At 38.3% G+C, this 18,713-nt stretch overlaps 1 protein-coding gene across 1 annotated transcript in view; it reads right to left on the bottom strand.

Moving 5' to 3' along the window:
• LRRC37B (leucine rich repeat containing 37B) overlaps nt 1-18,174 on the bottom strand; it is a 45,763-nt gene extending 27,589 nt beyond the window's left edge. The window contains exons 1-6 of the mRNA XM_070728268.1: nt 18,119-18,174; nt 16,324-16,395; nt 11,156-11,227; nt 10,268-10,348; nt 5,679-5,750; nt 3,966-4,040 (exon numbers count right to left, since the gene is read on the bottom strand). Coding sequence (XP_070584369.1) covers nt 3,966-4,040; nt 5,679-5,750; nt 10,268-10,348; nt 11,156-11,227; nt 16,324-16,395; nt 18,119-18,174 — 428 coding nt within the window. The remainder of the gene's footprint in view (nt 1-3,965; nt 4,041-5,678; nt 5,751-10,267; nt 10,349-11,155; nt 11,228-16,323; nt 16,396-18,118) is intronic.
• Between the last annotated feature and the right edge of the window lie 539 nt (nt 18,175-18,713).

The following is an 18,713-nucleotide window of genomic DNA, read 5'->3' as shown; positions in this document are numbered from 1 at the left end:
TCCGATGGAAGTAGTATGGAAAGGACAAAAAAGAAAATAGGATTGAATGTTAAACTAAGCATCTCAGCGACTGGTTAGATCATACAGAGTCGGCCTTTTCTGGGTCCCATCGGCCAAGCAATGCCGGCTTGTGGAACCATGGAGAAGAGTCTTCTCTGTTGTGGTCCCGGTCTTCTGGAATCAACTTCCCTCAGAAATTCATACCGCCCCTACCCTCCTTGCTTTCTGAAAGGCATTGAAAAAACACTTATGCCTGCAGGCCTGGGGCTGTTGAGCGATAGTTCTCCACTCCAGCTAATAGTATGGATGAGTGACAATTGTATGATGTTTATACGTACTGGGTTTTAATTTTTTACTTGTTTTTATTCTATGTATTGGGGTATTTTAACTTTGTAATTGTTTTTATTGTTGTAAGCTGCTCTTACGAATTTGAAATTCTATGAATTTGAAAAATAAATAAATAAAATAAATAAATTATTGTAGGCCACTTGAGAAAGACAGAATTTCTAAATTTCTATGAATTTAAGACTCATACTGCGGTTTTATCTCAGGGATTACTTTCTATATTAGCTAGTCTTTTCCAGATCTCCAGACCCATCTGCCACAAAATCAAAATGTACTAAAGATATTTTTGTATGCCACTATTAATCCTAAACTTCCTATCGCTGATCACTATTGCACAGGAATGGAATATTCCATAGATGTCCCTCTCTCCCCCTCCCTTATCTATAGTTTATGTTACTTTTAGATCTTTTAATATTAATATTAGTAGTAATATTTAATTTTTTACTTTTTAAATTGATGGATAATTGGGGTGGGTTTAATAATATGTATGGAATGAGTGAGTGGTATGAATGGGATGGGGTGGGTGGGATTATGGTATGGATGGGGTAAATGGGTATGGTACGAATGATTTACATGGCCCACCTGACGAGAGAGAGGCGGGAGGAGAGAAGGCATCAATCTGACTCAAGTAGTACAGGGTCCGACTCACGAGGGGAGGCACGCACCCAACATGGTATTCCTCTCTGAGCAATTGAATAATGGTCTGACATTAAGAGGCTTAGAAGTGTTGCCTTTGTCATGGTCAGACCATTTTCTACTGTGGCTTGACTTCCTGGTTCCAATCCTTCCCCGCAGGGAGGCGGAACTGATTAGGCAGTTCCGCCCCAGACGTCTGATGGCCCAGAGGGCTTTCAGAGGGTGCTTGGGGTTATCCCAGATGCACTCATCCACAGTTCAGTGGAGTCTCTTGCTGAGGCCCGGAACAAGGCTGCAGCGGAGGCTCTTGACCGGATTGCGCCGTTGCGACCTCTCCGCGGCACTAGACCCCATAGAGCTCCATGGTTCAACAAGGAGCTCCGGGAGTTAAAATGCCAGAAGAAACGTCTAGAGAAGCGATGGAGGAAGAGTAAGTCTGAATCAAATCGAACACTTGTAAGAGCTTTTATTAAGACTTACAAAGTGGCACTCAAGGTGGCAAGATGCGCGTATCATGCCACCTTGATTGCATCAGCGGAATCCCGCCCGGCCGCTCTGTTTAGGGTGATCTGCTCCCTCTTAACCAGGGGGGAGTTGGAGAGCCCTTCCAGAGTAGTGCCTAGGATTTTAACATGTTTTTCGCTGGTAAAATCGCTCAGATCCGGGCGGACCTCGACTCCAATTGGATAACAGAGTCAAATGACAATGAGTCAGTCGAGGTGACTGGGACCCGTACTTGTCCACCTGTCTGGGAAGAGTTTGATCTGGTGACACCTGATGAAGTGGACAAGGCCATTGGAGCTGTGAGTTCCGCCACCTGCTTACTGGATCTGTGTCCCCCTTGGCTGGTCTCTGCCAGCAGGGAGGTGACACGGAGCTGGGTCCAGGAGATTGTCAACGCTTCTTTTTTGGGGGGATCCTTTCTGGATCCCTACAAGGAGGCACTTGTGCGCCCCCTCCTCAAGAAGCCTTCCCTGGACCCAGCCATTCTTAACAACTATCGGCCAGTCTACAACCTTCCATTTATGGTGGTGGCACTCCAACTCCAATGGTCCTTGGAAGAAGCCGATTATCTAGGCTCTCAACAGTCAGGATTCAGGCCCGGCTACAGCACGGAACTTGCTTTGGTCACATTGATGGATGATATCTGGCGGGCCCGGGACAGGGGTTTATCCTCTGTCCTGGTGCTTCTTGACCTCTCAGCGACTTTCGATACCATCGACCATGGTATCCTTCTGCGCCGGCTGGAGCAGTTGGGAGTGGGAATCACTGTTCTTCAGTGGTTCTCCTCCTACCTCTCCGGTTGGTCGCAGTTGGTTTTAGTGGGGGGTCAGAGGTCGACTTCAAGGTTATTCCCTTGGGGTGCCTCAGGGGTCAGTCCTCTCCCTACTGCTATTCAATATCTACATGAAACCGCTGGGTGAGATCATCCAGAGGCATGGGGTGAGGTATCATCAGTACGCAGATGATACCCAGTTGTACATCTCCACCCCATATCCAGTCAACGAAGCAGTGGAAGTGTGTGCCAGTGCCTGGAGGCTGTTGGGGTCTGGATAGGTGTCAACAGACTCAAACTCACTCCGGATAAGATGGAGTGGCTGTGGATTTTGCCTCCTAAGGACAATTCCATCCGTCTATCCATAACCCTGGGGGGGAATTATTGACCCCCTCAGAGAGGCTCCACAACTTGGGCGTCCTCCTCGATCCACAGCTCACATTAGAGAAACATCTTTCAGCTGTGGCGAGGGGGACATTTGCTCAGGTTCGCCTGGTGCACCAGTTGCGGCCCTATCTGGACCGGGACTCACTGCTCACAGTCACTTATGCCCTCATCACCTCAAGATTCGACTACTGTAATGCTCTCTACATGGGGCAACCTTTGAAAAGTCTTCAGAAAGTTCACATCATGCAGAATGCACCTGCAAGAGCAACCATGGTCTTCCCAAGGTATGTCCATGTTACACCAACACTCCGCAGTCTGCATTGGTTGCCGATCAATTTCCGGTCACAATTCAAAGTGTTGGTTATGACCTATAAAGCCCTTCATGGCATCGGACCAGAATATCTCCGGGACCGCCTTCTGCCGCACAAAACCCAGCGACCAATTAGGTCCCACAGAGTTGGCCTTCTCTGGGTCCCGTCGACTAAAGAATGTCATTTGGCCAGTCCCAGGGGAAGAGCCTTCTCTGTGGTGGCCCCGACCCTCTGGAACCAGCTCCCCCCTGACATTAGATCTGCCCCCACCCTCTTTGCCTTTCATAAACTCCTTAAAACCCACCTCTGCCGTCAGGCATGGGGGAATTGAGACATCTCCCCCGGGCTTATACAATTAATGTATGGTATGTTTGTGTGTATGTCTGCTTTAATAACGGGTTTTTTAAAAATGTTTTTAAATCATTAGACTTGTCTTGAATTGTTTTATTGTAGTTGTGAGCCACCCTGAGTCTACGGAGAGGGGCGGCATACAAATCTAATAAATAAATAAATATATATATATATTGTGAGAGAGCAAGATCGTTTACAATGTGCAAAGTATCTGCAAGGGAGCCTTAGCTGCCAATTTGATGTTTACATTGATAAATTTGTAATGAACCCTGGCATATTTTGGAAAGCATTGTGGATAGAAAACATTCTGGGACAACCACCATAGCAAATATTTATTTATTTATTTATTTATTCATTCATTCATTCATTCATTCATTCATTCATTCATTTATTTATTTAATTTTATTTAGTCAATAATATTAAAATACAAGGTACAAGTAAATGTCTAAATATTAAAATACATGCAACAAGTAAAAATAAAGAAACAGTAAGGATAGGGGACGGAAGGCATACTGGTGCACTTATGCACGCTCCTTACTGACCTCTTCGGTCATCAAAGATAATTGAACATCGAAGATAAATTAAACATCAAAGATAATTGAGCACCCTTGTCAGGAAATATGAATTAGAAAATACAGAAAAAGATTCAAAATACTTACAGAGTTTTCAACTTCAAGGAAATTTTGAGTAAATTCTGTGGTATGTCTGGAGTTATTTCTGTAGAACTTAGGTCCCTGCAAAAAAAGGACAAGCATACTTTTTCAAAGATGGGGGAGATGCAGAACAAAGCCAGGGAGAATACATTCATGAAGTTGAATGGGAGATTTCATCTCCTTGGTTATCCCTTTATCATTGGGTTTACAACACAGTTAACTTACTTGTTAACTATGATGTAAGCCCAGTCATAAAGGGATAACCAAGGAGATGAAGTCTCCCACTCAACTTCATGAATTAAACAGTCACAGAATAGGTAAAATTAGGTTATTTAAAATCTAACTTTATACTTTTGTGGCTAAGCATGATGTATAATTCCAGCCTGTTTGTTTACAGTTTAATGCACCAAACAAACACATTGCATGTTCAGTAGTCATTTTTTCCATACTTAACCTATTTAAGGATTATGAATTCAAGTTTATCTGATTGGACTGTTAAAATAGAAAATGAAAAAGTATTACTATTTCCACTGTTCTGAGCTCTTTGGGGGAAAGGACACAAATAACAATATGGTAATTTAAAAATAATACTATGATTTGATCAGTTGCTGTAAGAAGATAGGAAAGGGACTGCTGTTGCTGAACAATACTGTAAACAAGACTTCATGCAAAACTGGAGTGGAGGCTGATTTTCAAATACCAGGATGCCAGTCCTCCACATGTGAAGCAATGTTTAAAATAAGAAAACGAATATACATAAAGATTTTTCTTGCTATGAAATAATCACAGCCTATTACTAATATTGTTGACACTGGTTTCCATAGGGGTGTCAGGAGCCTCTGCATAGAGTTTAAAGGGGCTGGCCTGGGCATTGAGTGACCCAAGTTCTAGTCGCCACTTAATTGTCCAAACTCTGTGGGTGATTTTGGATCAGTCACTCATTCTCACTTATCCTACCTCACAAAGCTTTGGTTGTAAGAGAATAAATTGATCTTGTGATAAGTTCACACCAAATAAAAATACTAACTGTTGATTTTGAACAAAATTTGAGCTTCAATGCTTAGTCTAAAAATTATTTTTATAAATCAATTTGTCTACAGTCTTCTAGTGGATACATAATATATTGGGATGATTTCCTTTTGCCGTATATTGACACAAAGTCAAACATAAAATTAAAACAATATATAGTTCAACGGATTTATTAATAAATTCCAGCCTAGGCATGAGATCCAGGAACCAAGATTAAAAATCTATCATTAATGTAATTAAATGCTGCCAATAGCAAAAACAATATATACAGTGTTTCCTTACTACTTTCCCCCTTTTTACATAAACACATAATGCATGCCTATTTTGTTTTGTCCTCAGAAAAATAACTCCTCACAAAAATCACTGTGAAGTTATTTATTAAACAGTTATAATCTTTTCCTTGAAACCTCAATGCTATTTATCTGGCAGTTTCAATGAAACATAGTTCTAGTCTTCTTGTGGGATCTTTTTCCTGCTCTGGACAACTGATTATTAAGAGTTAATGACTGGTTTAGGGTTATGCTATGAATTTTGTGGCTGTAAGAAAATCTGGACCTAGATTTTTCTAACTGAGGGCCACACTGATCTTCATATATAATAGCACAAGTCAATTGAATCAGGAAAAAATGTTGAATACTTGTTCCAGAGTAAACAAACCCTTAATAAAGCCAACAGCAACTTCACACATACAGGAATTCCATTGAGGGCAATCTGTAGAAATGGGAATCCTCAATCTCTCTCAGTGGATTGTGGCTGAGAATCCTGAAAGAAAACTGGTTATCAATTTGGCAAAATTGAGAGTAGCAGAATAAAGCAGGAAAGCAAGCAACAAACTACATTTTCTTTTGGTCTTTGATCTTAAATAACATTATTATTAATTACTAATCCTACTAGTAAGAAGGAGTAATAAGCCAAATAAATTATAGGCAGGGGACAAGAGAAAAAAAATTATAAATCCCGCAAATATCAACATGTTTACTTTATCTGAACTGAGATCGTGCAGTGGTTAGAGTGCAGTACTGACAACTTCAGCTGACTGCTAGCTGCAGTTCAGCATTTGAAATCTCACTGGCTCAAGTTCAACTCTACCTTCCATTCTTCCAAGGTGGGTAAAATGAGGACTCAGATTGTAGAAGGCAATATGCTGACTCTGTAAACCACTTAGAGAGGGCTGTAAAAGTACTAGGAAGTGGTATATAAGTTTAAGTGCTGTTGCTAGCTTCTGTATTACCGTACTCTAGCTTGCCAAACATTCTTGTTTTCCTTACACCATAATTATCCTATATCTTGCCTTTATTATTTTTAATAAACTTCTCTCTTTTGAGACCCCCATCAATACCATCCAGTCATGTTTTCCTCTTCTCCCATCCTCTTTCATCATGTATTTTGCTTTGCATTTCTATTCTCATTTAATCTAAACTATCTCTACATGCTGGCTATGTATGTTTAATCTACATTTGTTAATCATTAATTCCTTATGGGCCCTATTATTTCTTTTTAATAGGCAATATACATTAAGTAACCCATTTCCACTGCATTCGACTTTTTATATTTTTCTGGCATACTTAGTTCTCCTTTTCGGTCAAAAAACTGGCATGCTCTTATACTCAGCAATGTTCACTGACTTTTCAAAAAAGCTTTCATGGATCTTTCTTCCATTTTCCTTTAGAATTATCCAAGTTAATATTTGCTACTTTTTACAGTAAGGAATTTGTTTGGTTTATTTTACACCAGATGAAATGCTACAATTCAGGTGTCCCAAATTTATTTCTACTTGTCCATTTGTTCCTGTTTTCCCTTTCTGTTTTCCTACTCTATTGAAGAACAGGTTTCTTTTACCACCAAATGTATTGGAAAGCATTTTTTTAAAATCAGCCTCTCATTTCTGAGCAATCTCCTTGGAGGTCACTAGGATTGCGTGTATGTTAAATGTAACAATAATGTGACCAATGTTCTCTACTTGTTCCATAAGATCTTGTGCTAGATTATGAGCACTTTTTAAAGATTAAAAATTGGCTAGTTGGACCTCTTGGTGGCAATGTCGAGGTGGCACAGAGGGAAGAAGATGAGCTCCATTCTTTAACCTCTGGTTTTTTGTGTCCGGGGACCCTTCAAAGGCATGCTCTGTTCAAAGGACCATGCGAAACGGAGGGGAAGCCCAAGAGACAGCATGGAGGAAAGCAGCTGCCTGTTGGAAGCAGGGAAATCTTCCTTAACCTGGCATGAATACAATCTGTCATGTCATTTTGACATGACAGATCAAGGGCATAACAGCAGCAAGAATAGCATTTGTGCAATGTTTGAGACAAAACAACCGTCAGAAAGTTTGGTAATAAAAAAATATATAATTGTGCTGAAATGGACAAACTAACAATTAAATTGAAAGAACAAATACATTTGGAATATTATGCAATATGGAAGAAATGGTATGAATGGATTGAATATAGAAAATGAGAAAAAAAGAGATAAAATATAAGAGAATGTAAAATGTATATTTGAAAAATGGAATAATATGGATTTGAATGAAAGGAGGTATAAATGTTATATATGAAATATTTTTTAAATTTGAATGTAATGATATGTAAATAATAGATATGTAAATAATAGACAATGAGCACAGTTATGTATAAAGTATGGAAACTTGTTAAATGAAAAAAATACAATAAAAACCTTTGGGGGGAAATTGGCTACTCTTTCCCCTGGTGGGTTCCAAGACTAATAAGAATAAAAGCAGGTTAACAAGAAATGTACTTCCTTTATCATGGTCTGAGCATGAATATCCAGTACTATGCATAAAAGTCTAATAATTACAATTTCTACTTTATGTGCCTTCCGTATTTCATTCATCATCTTACTGTCACCTCAACATTTTCATCAGGTAATTGATAATATATCCCTAGATTTAGTTTATATTTGTAGCCATATCCATAGTGATTCTTTGAAGACATCAAGTTTTTCTAGCACATCGGACTGTGCTGTTCTTGATACAAAGAACAACAGAATTTCCAGTGCATCTGTTTTTGTTCTTTATATATTGGATTGTTTGTTTGAGTAATACATAGGGTTTTTAGCTGTACTTTTTTAATGTAGTAGATTGTCTTGTACACTTTGTTTCTATATTTATTCTGTGAGCTGCCCCAAGTTTTCGGAGAAGGGCGGCATACAAATCTAAATAATAATAATACTAATACTAATACTAATACTAATAATAATAATAATAATAATAATAATAATATTATTATAAAGGTCAGATCCAGGAATAAGCATATCTACTCTCTTTCCCCATTCTACACAATAGATTTATTTCCTCATTCTAAAACCAAACATAATATATTAACGCCCCCCTCTTTTGACTTAGAAGAGTTGAGCATTGGTACATAAACACTAATATACCCAATGTTCATTTTGATGTGAGCTCTTTTCACAGACTTTTTGTCTCCTTCCCATCACCTAACAATCATGATATCTATTAGACAAATTTAATATTTACCCCTCTGTTTTTATTGATCAAATCTCTCACATCCATCACACAAGATTATGTGACTTTATCACTTAGGAGTTCAGTCCTTCCTAAAGTATACATTGCTTACTTAGCTTTATTTTTTTTCCTTCTTCTTCCAACTACAAAACTGTCATCCTGGCAGTGGGACAAACATAATCCATTTTCTATAAGTTATTCTTATAGTTTTTCTTCATAAGTCAAATATGTTCTCCTACTTAAATTCTTATTTGGTCTTCTCCCAAAATGATCCTATTTTACAGACTAAACAATAAATTTAATGCTACTTAAAGTTGAGAGATTATTGTTTTCATGGAATGCTTCTCAATTAAGTTACTTTTTACTTGCAGATTTTTGAGAATGAGGTTCCTATTAATATAGGTATAAATTTGTGAAGAATTCTATTACAGCACTTATCTTTTTGTCAAAAGTTAAGGTTAAAAATTGATATGGAGGCATTTTCCCCCTTCCCTCTCTTAAGGATGAGTTGTATGAAAACTGCATAAAAAAGAGGATGTCTGAGAAAATCCATAGTATCTCAGAGGGCTGCCTTAAAATTCTGTCACTGTATTTTGGTGACTTGCCTAAAGATATTTATTTATTTATTTATTTATTTATTTATTTATTTATTCATTCATTCATTCATTCATTCATTCATTCATGTATTCATTTATTCATTCATTCATTCATTTATTTATTTATTATATTTGTCAAACAAGTATAGAATTATAGTTTGTATTAACATGACAAAGTATAAAGAAGTGATAAAAAGGATAATAGGACAGAAGAACAGGGACGGTAGGCACTATAGTGCATTTATGCACGCCCCTTATATTGAAGCAACAATGAATTGAAGGATCATTGTGTGCTAGTAGTGCCAAGAATCTACACTTATCTGTTGTATATTTATATAGTTAAGTATGAATTTATCACAAAATGCTAGTTATTACCAAGTGAAAGCAGAACCTAAAAGAGTTTAAGGTTTGTCTCTGTAAGCTAAATTGGGATGGAATTCAATCCAATAAGAAATGCTGAGATTTTGTTTTTGTTAGAATGTGAGAACATGTTGTAGCCTTGAGAGGCAAATCAATAATTACAAGTAGAAATGTAGCTGAACAATGTTTGAATGCTGCTTCCTTTTGAAGATAATTCCTATTTCTTAAAACTCAGCAAAATTCATAGTGTTAGATAAAAATGTAACACTATAGAATAGGAATGTTTCTGTAGTTTGTAACCCACTTTGTCAGAATAGCTGACTAAGGAATGGGAGGGTATTTTGTAATTTAGGTTATATTAACTGGCATTTCGCTTTTGTAGGGTGTCATTCCCTTGCGGGGGATCACCATGCTTTTGGCCACAACATTTGTTTGAATACACAAAGAGAATAAAACTTTTCTGTTCTCTTTGCCTGAACATCTCATCTGGATTATTTTGTAAAAATTCAGCATACACCAAGGAATAATAACTCCAAAGAAGCAGTTTGAAATAATATAGGCCAAACTTGTGCTATTGGAAAAGTGAGGTGTAAAATCATAACAATATTTTTAAAATATCCCAGATATGTCTGGTAGGTTTGGAGATCAGGACAGTTGGCTTGGAGATCAATTTAGAAATTTTTGGACGTCCCTACTCAGAGGCTATCCTTCAAAAGAATAGGGATGAAATCGATCAAACAAACCTGTTCATCTCCTGCAGGAATTAGCAGACACTATTTTTTTAGTCCCATTTTTAGAAGCCATCTGTCTCACCCACTGTCTGAAAGACTTTCACTTTTACTTACACCTTGGATAGAAGGAGCATCCCATGCTGGGCCTGAAAGGTTCCTTGCATTATCCGCAAAATAAAGTTGCCACTGAGATTGCTGGAAAGGAAATTGAAGCAAGAGAGCTATGTAGAATATCTTCCAACTGCATAGAATAAAAAAATCCACATAAAACAAGGCAGAACAAAAGGAACTTTTTTCATTCCTCATTGAATGGGGATTGAATGAGAATTGCATTGCAGCCATATATGAAGTCATATCTTCCTCTTTCAAGTGAGAATAATACCACTTTGATCTTCTAAGCAAACACTCCAGGCTTCCTCCAGTTACTGTGCCAGTTCTTCAGTCCAGAAGTTCCAATGCATATTTGGGATTGGACTGTCATTAATGGGCTATAATTATTTAATAGGAATGCAGAGCTCATGATTCAAAGGGCAAATGAAATCCTCGCAAGCAATATAGTTTTGACTCTAAAGATTCCAAGTTCATAGTAAGTTCTGCAACGCCACAAAGGCACTGTAGTGTTTTCCCATTTATGAAAACTCAGATCTGGCACTCACAATCAAGCCTAGAACTCAATCTTGATCCACTTAGATCCCAGAGTTCAGTCCAAATTCGTTTAGGGTATTTCTTAGAACATGTAGAACATGCAGAGTCATCTGATCTTACCTATGACTATAAATCGACCTCTAGGGAGAAAGCTGTTTGTTTCAATCTTGAGTTCAAGCTCTTTCCCCATTAAAAAAAATATTTGTGGGATAGCCAAACTTTCAGTAATAAGTCATTGATACATACACAATTGGGAGAATTAACAGCATTCAGTTTCAATTTGCCTCCTTCCCCTATTTCTATCATAGTTTAAACTGGTTTGGATTTTTTTTGTTTTTTGTTTGTTTAGCGACTTACATAAATTCCAGAAATGGAACATGTTCAAATGCATTGGTCCCAATGGCCTGGATTTGATTATATGAGACATCCCTGTTTAAAAAAGCACACACAGCTTAAGCAAAATATCCAAACTGAAAAATACAGATGAGCTAAAATATTTTAACTGTTGGGCTAGGTTCTATGATTGGATGGAAAAAAGGAAAAAGCAAAAAGCAAAAAGCAAAGACAGGGAGTCAATAAAAGTTGGAGAGTAAATGTCAGAATATCGGTCTTTAAAAAAAGAAAGGGAAAGTAAAAGAGATATCTGAATAAGATAATTGTTTTGAATTGATAAATATTATGTAAACATGTAATAGAAAATAAGCATTATTACAGTTGTATTACAGGCACATATTATAATGTCCAACATTTTTAATATATCTTGTGTTTTTTGTGTGTGTTATAAATAAAATTTATTTTTAAATTAAAAATAAAAAAGAGATCTGTCTGTCTCTCTTTGTCTCTGTCTGTCTGTCTGTCTGTCTCTCTCTCTCTCTCCCCCTGTTTTATTTATTTATTTAGATTTGTATGCCGCCCCTCTCCGCAGACTCGGGGCGGCTCACAGCATAACATAACAGTTTGTAACAGTTTTATTTGCAGACTTTTTGTATATTTGTATCTTAGTAATCACCAAAACTCTTGTGAATGTAGCTACATACAACTTTGTTACCCAAGCAAATAAGGCACTATATTTTAAATTTGTATGTATGAAACATTCCTTATATCCAGAAACAATGAGAGATCTGTCACTTAAGTTCAAAATACTTTTACATAAATTGAAAACGTTTTATGAGCATTTGCAAACTATTTATCGTGTTGATTAAAATTTGAGAGTGCTATTAAAATTTGCCATAACATCTAAGCTATTATTCAGCTATTCTAGTCTAAACATCAGTATAAATTTAAAAAATCAGAAAAAGAGTTAGTTTATTTACATGACCAACTGCCTGACTCAATATGATTTTTAAAGTTATACTAAACTTTATAATATCACTATACTATACAATATCATTTATCCTGAGAGGGGCATGGCCAATCACCACAGAGATACAGAGTTCACTGCACTTGGTAGGAAGCCCGAATTCCCACTGCCTGGAGGGGCTTCGGTTCTTATGGAACTGACCCAGTACTATCCTGAAGGGGCAGTGAAGAAGAGGGACACTGTTAGGGACCTTTTTGGAGTCGGTATACCCCAGAGGAAGCCAAACTAGAGCCCTCAATTTCTGGCAGTGAAAATCAGCTTGAGATCCAGGTGTCCAAGCTGTGGCAGCTGAGTAACGAAGGATCAATTGTTTTCCTGGGGGTGGTCGTCATCTGGAAAGAAGATCAAAGCATTGTGCAGGAGAGATGGAGGGGAAGGAAAAATGGAAGTTGGTGAGTTATCAGTTACAAGAAGAAATTTTAAACATTCAAAGATTTAAAGTAGGGAAACAATGATCGTAAATCAAGTAGCAACTAAAGCAGCAAACCGAGACCATGGATTTAAAATCATAAATGAACTGTAACTTAAACAAGATTTGTGGGTTACAGGTTGATAAGCTGAAGGAGAATTCCGTGGTCAGATGGATTTATTCTCTAAATAGGAAAAAATGGGAAGGATTGAACCAGAAGAAATACCATTTACTCAGTGGAGAAATTGTTAAACAACTGGAGAAGAAGTTGGGGAATAGAAATAAAAGTAAAAGACTAGAAATGAAATTCAAATGGAACTAAAAATAAAAGAGGAGACTGTAGAAGAGAAGATGACTGAGGGAAACACTGAGATATATGAGGAGGAGGAAGAAAAGATTGCTGGAAGTGAAATAGTTTTAAAAAAAATTGGACAAACCCCCCCTCCCTTCCTCCCTTTTGCCCTATTTCTCTCTCCCTCCCTCTTTCTTTCCCTCTCTCTCTCCATCCCTCTTCCTTCCTTCCTCTCTTTTTTGCTTTCTCTCTCCCTCCTTCCCTCCCTCTATGTCTTTCCCTCTCCCTCCTTCCCCCCTCTTTCTCTTTCTTGCTTTCTCTCTCTTTCTTGCATTCTTTCTCTCTCTTTCTCTCTCTCTCTTGCTTCCTCTCTCACACACTTTCTCTCTCTTTCTCTCTTGCTTTCCTTCTCTCTTTCTCTCTTTCTTGCTTTCTTTCTCTCTCTTGCTTTCTCTCTCACACACACTCTTTCTCTCTCTTTCTCTCTCCCTTGCTTTCTCTCTCTCCCTTGCTTTCTCTCTCTTTCTTTCTCTCTCTCTTGCTTTCCTTCTCTCTTTCTCTTGCTTTCTCTCTCTCTTTCTCTCTCTCTTGCTTTCCTTCTCTCTATCTCTTTCTTTCTTTCTTTCTCTCTCTCTTGCTTTCTTTCTCTCTTTCTCTCTCTCTCTCTTTCTTTCTTTCTCTTTTTCTCTTGCTTTCTCTCTCTCCTCCTTTTTCTCTCTCTCTCTTTCTCTCTTGTACACCATGCCGGCAACAGAGAGAGAAAGAGAGAGAGAGAGTGGAGAGAGAGTGGAGGGTGACTTGCCGGCCGGTGGCCCCCTGGATCAGTGGCCCCGCATGGCCCCAGCGTGGACTCCGCTGTCGCCTTCGTCTCCGCCCCCATCCAGCTCTGCAGTTAAGAGGCAGCAGCCACATCCACCCCTTCGCCCTCCCAGGCGTCCACGGCGCTCAGCGCCCGATCACACACTGCCTCCACCTCCTGGTAGCGCGCCCGACTTCTACTTGCAGGAACTGGTGGTGGGGTGCCATGAAGGGCAGCCCTTGAAGGCCGCCACGGCACCATTGTTGTCATCATGGCGCAAAGCCACGCAGTCCTGGATCGCTCGCTTCTCTGGACAGCAAGCCAGCTGCCTGGGAAAGTGGCATGCTTTTTAAACGCATGCTTTTCAAACGCAGCACTTTCTTGGGCAGCCGGCTTTGCTGGCCGGAGAAGGGAGCAATTCGGGACTGCGTGGCTTTGCGCCACTTCAAAAGTTTCTGCGGGGAAGTGTTTCCTAATGGCTGTGCAGGTGCACGCCCACGCAGCTTAGAGGCAACAGTGACCAGCGCCCTCCCTTCGGGCCCCAAAAGTTCACTTGCCGTCACCGCCAGGGAAGCTCCAGCTGGGCCGGGCTTGCGGCACACCTGACCATGTCCCGCAGCACACTGGTTGAAAAACACTGCTATAGAACAGAGGTCTTCATAGCAAGTTGGAGAATTCTGGGAGTCAAAATTCACAAGTGTTAAAGTTGCCAAGTTTGGGAAACCCTGCTCTAGAACATAAAATGAATAATGCTTAAAACCTAATGTTTTGCTAGAAACCTTGATTATGTTTGGTAGTCTGCAGGAAGGTAGGTAAGGCTGTTATGTGGAATGGAGCATTTTGGGATATTCACTTAAGTTGTTAAAGTAGCAAGGAATACTTTAGATTGTTGCCTTTCAGTAAGTGATTATTTTGTGAGTGGCTATTTTAATCATGAAAGCACCTTTGTAACAATGCTCAAAATGTGCTTTCAAAATTCTAAGTAAGATGTTTCTGTCATTTCACTGTTCTATAGCTGCTCACTTCTAGGATGTGGGTGAATTCAATGTCCTGCTTGTTTTGAGTCCATTAATATGGGTACTGTTTTGAGGTTCTTGGAAAATCCTTGGTCAAGTCACATGATAGCCAAACTACTTCCACCTGGTCACATGGCTGGCAAGCCACTCCTACCTGGGCACAGGACCATCAAAACATACCCACAAAATAAGCCACACCCACAGTGTGGTAGTAAAAATTATGGTAGCCCTTCACTAAGTAAGGGGAAAGACCAGTCAGACAAAAAGATTAGGGAAAAAAGAAAAGAAAAAAGATAAGTGGCCAAGGATGTGATGATAGAAAAATGTAAATATAAAAAGAAAAAAGTTGAAAAACTGAACGAAAATGGATGAGGGTGCCAGAATATTACTGATTGCTTTTCATTTTGTTCCATTTTGTCTTAAAAGCATTAAATTAGAAATTCGATTTAGTAATTATAAGAAGATAAATATGAGGTCTGATATACATATAATGAATTTTAATTGATGTATTATAATGCATTTGGTTTCTTTTGCTGTTTATTATCTTGTATAACATAAAATTACACACTCAAGTTATGGATAAAATTAAATTAGTGGGGGGGGGTTGTTTAGTTTTGTTTCTCTATTCTTGATGTACCTCTTTCCCGTTCTGATGCCTTTCTTTTGATTAAATGAATCTATAAATGCAAGTATTTTAGACAGAAAAGGCTTGTTTAAGGCAAAATAGAATGGTTACTATATGAAAACATAAAGGATTAATTGACTTTAAATAACACAATGAATATAACAACATAATAATAGAATGAATTTTGAATCTTGAAGCTAATGATGTGATCTACATGATTATTATGACACTATGTTAATAATTTGGTTATTCTTTTATTTATGATATTTATTATATTATTTATGATATTGTTTAGTAGACGACGATATAGATTAAAAACTGCTGGATTAATTTGTGATGTAATACTTATGGAAATAGAAATGATGCCTTTAAATGAAAGTTATTTGAATATAAAATTTGAAATGTACTACATATAAAGTCTGAGTTAATTTTTTTGGATAAACATTAAAAATTTTGAAGATTAATTAGAAATGTTGAAATGTATAATGATTATTGTTATGACATGTTTAATTAGACAAAAGTGAGGATCATTCTCTTGCTTAATTCTCTGGTATCTGCTACTACATCTTTCCTGATCTTAGGTGCAGCAATGCCAGAGAGGGAATATATTTCTCAATTGGTATAGGTTTGAGACAATCTGTCATTCAGTGTATTGCTTTATTGATCTAATTTCTAAGTAATCTTATAAGTAGGAATTCATATCCAGTTATCTAAGGGACAACACCTATTCACAACTCCCTCCCAAAATATAGCAAGTCTGCTACCAGCCTTGGTGCTACATTCCGCTCTGAGTCTACGGAGAGGGGCGGCATACAAATCCAATAAAATAAATAAATTCCTTCTTTATGCTCAGCTAGGTCTCAGCAAATTGACTGCCTCAGGATTAAATTCAAAATATTATTCTGATTTTATTACAAATCTAACTATTATTCAAAAACTCCAGTATGTCCCTAGTTGTCACTCACTGAGAGTGGGAGTACCTATAGAGCTAGCAAGTAACACACCGCTAGAAATAGAAACTTACAAGTGCATGAGTAAAAACACGCCCTCTAGAGATGTATTGTCCAGCCTGCTCAAGCTATTGTTCTTGAGAATCCTAAAGAGATGGAAGAAAATTTAGAACAATTTAAAATTTAGAACCTCTTTAACACATCCTTCAGCTCAGTCTTTGTAAACAACAATGGCTCGTGCCCAATATTTCCTAGTCATACAATTAACTTCAAGCATCTAACATAAATTGATTTTACGGGAGATAATGTTGGAAAGGCATTATGCAACCTAAGACCATCGCTATTTATTGGACCTGATGGACTATTGCATACTTCTTTAAAAAAGCTCTCCACAACTTGGGGTGAACCGCTAAGCATAATTTTTTAAAGATCCTTCAGAACTAGCTCCTTACCCAACCTATGGTAACTAGCCACAGTCATCCCTATCTTCAAAAAAAGAAATCCAAGTAGTAACCTAATCTCCAACAATTTGGTTTCAGGAAAAAAAATTATCCTATAATCTGCAACTCTTACACTCCAAAAGTATATGAAACACTCAACTTGATTTGGGTAAAACAATAGGTGCAATTTACATAGACTTTGATTCAGTAATACACAACAAACCACTTCTGAAACTAAAATCCTAGGGCATCTCTGGACCCCTACATAATCGGATAACTGCGTTCATATCTAATAGACAACAAGTGGTCAAAATAGGAAGTGCCATATAAAATCCTGTTCCTGTCAATAGTGTGTACCTCAAAGTATTCTAGGACCAACACTCTTCATACTCTACATAAAAGATCTTTGTGATCATATTATAAGCAACTGTGTTCTCTTTGTTGATGATGTTAAACTATTTAACACCACTGACAATGCTGCTCCCTTTCAAAAAGAACTATCTTCATGTAGTAGAACGGTCAAACAACTGGCAACTTCAAATCTCAACTAACAAATACTTACACATTGGCAAAAAGAATCAGAATACAAGATACAAATTTGGAGTAAATGAACTTGTAGATGACCCTCACTCTATCAAAGACCTTGAAATACTCATATCCAACAACCTAAGTGCTAGAGCCCACTGTAACAATATTGCTAAAAAGGCACTAAGTGTTGTTAATCTAATCTTACATAGCTTCTTCTCTGGCAATATTACATTGCTAATCAGAGCATACAAAACATTTGTTAGGCCAATTCTGGAATACAGCTCACCTATCTGGAACCCACATGGTATATCAGACATTAATACAATTGAGAGAGTCCAGAAATATTTTACAAGAAGAGTCCTTCACTCCTCCACTCGCAACAAAATATCTTATTCCACCAGACTTGAAATAGTGCAATTAGAAAATTTACAACTATGTCACCTCCAAATTGATCTAAATGTAGTTCATAAAATCATATACCAAAATGTCCTTCCTATTAATGACTTCTTCACCTTCAACCACAGCAATACACGTGAACGTAATAGATTCAAACTAAATGTAAATTGTTCCAAACTTGACTCCAGAAAATATGACTTCAGCAACAGAGTGATCAATGCCTGAAATGCACTACCTGACTCTGTGGTTTCCTCCCAAAACCCCAAAAACCTAACCTCAGACTGACTACAGTCAACTTCTCCCCATTTCTAAGAGGTCCGTTAGGGGTATGCATAAGCGAACCACTGTGCCTACCATCCATGTCCTACTGTCCTATTGTCCTCTTTTATCATTACTTTTTTACTTGTGTTGTTTATACAAACTACTACATGTTTGACAAACAAACAAATTCTGACAAAAGCATAGCCTTTCACTGAGGTTGAAGATGGCCATCATGCTGTTTTACCAGTCCACCTGTAGTGCATAATCATTAAGGGCAAGACTGTTAAAGCTGTGGCCCATGGGTCAGATGCATCATACACTGGCCACATCCACACCCAGTTTAATGAAGAGGGGAAAGTCCTGATTCATCACATGATGATATTGTGACGATCCAAGTTTGATACCCTGATCAAGGGTCTAGTGCAGTGATAGCGAACCTTTTTCTCCTCAGGGGCCGAAACAGCATGCGTGCATGTTATCACGCATGTACGAGTGCCCACACCCATAATTCAATGCCTGGAAGGGCAAAAACAGCTTCCCTCTGGAGACCAGAAATGGCCTGTTTCCCAACTTCTGGTTGGCCCAGTAGGCTCGTGTTTCACCCTTCCCAGGCTCCAAAGGCTTTCCTGGAGCCAGGGTGAAGTAGACCCAGAGGCAGGATTCAAGCAATCGGTACTTTTATTCAGCTCAGAGAACAAGTGACAGCTCAGCAAGGCAAAGTGACAATTCAGCGAGTACCGACTGACTCTGCTTGGAGAAACCGCTCCTTTTATACATTTGCGGTTCCCGCCAAAGCTAGAGCCGGCCGCGTCTGAGCCAATCAGGAGCGACTTCCTGCT

This window comes from Erythrolamprus reginae, chromosome Z, assembly GCF_031021105.1.
Source record: "Erythrolamprus reginae isolate rEryReg1 chromosome Z, rEryReg1.hap1, whole genome shotgun sequence".
NCBI classification, from domain to species: domain Eukaryota; kingdom Metazoa; phylum Chordata; class Lepidosauria; order Squamata; family Dipsadidae; genus Erythrolamprus; species Erythrolamprus reginae.
The sequence above is the reverse complement of the archived record's forward strand: the minus strand, read 5'-3'. Positions and strand labels throughout refer to the sequence as shown.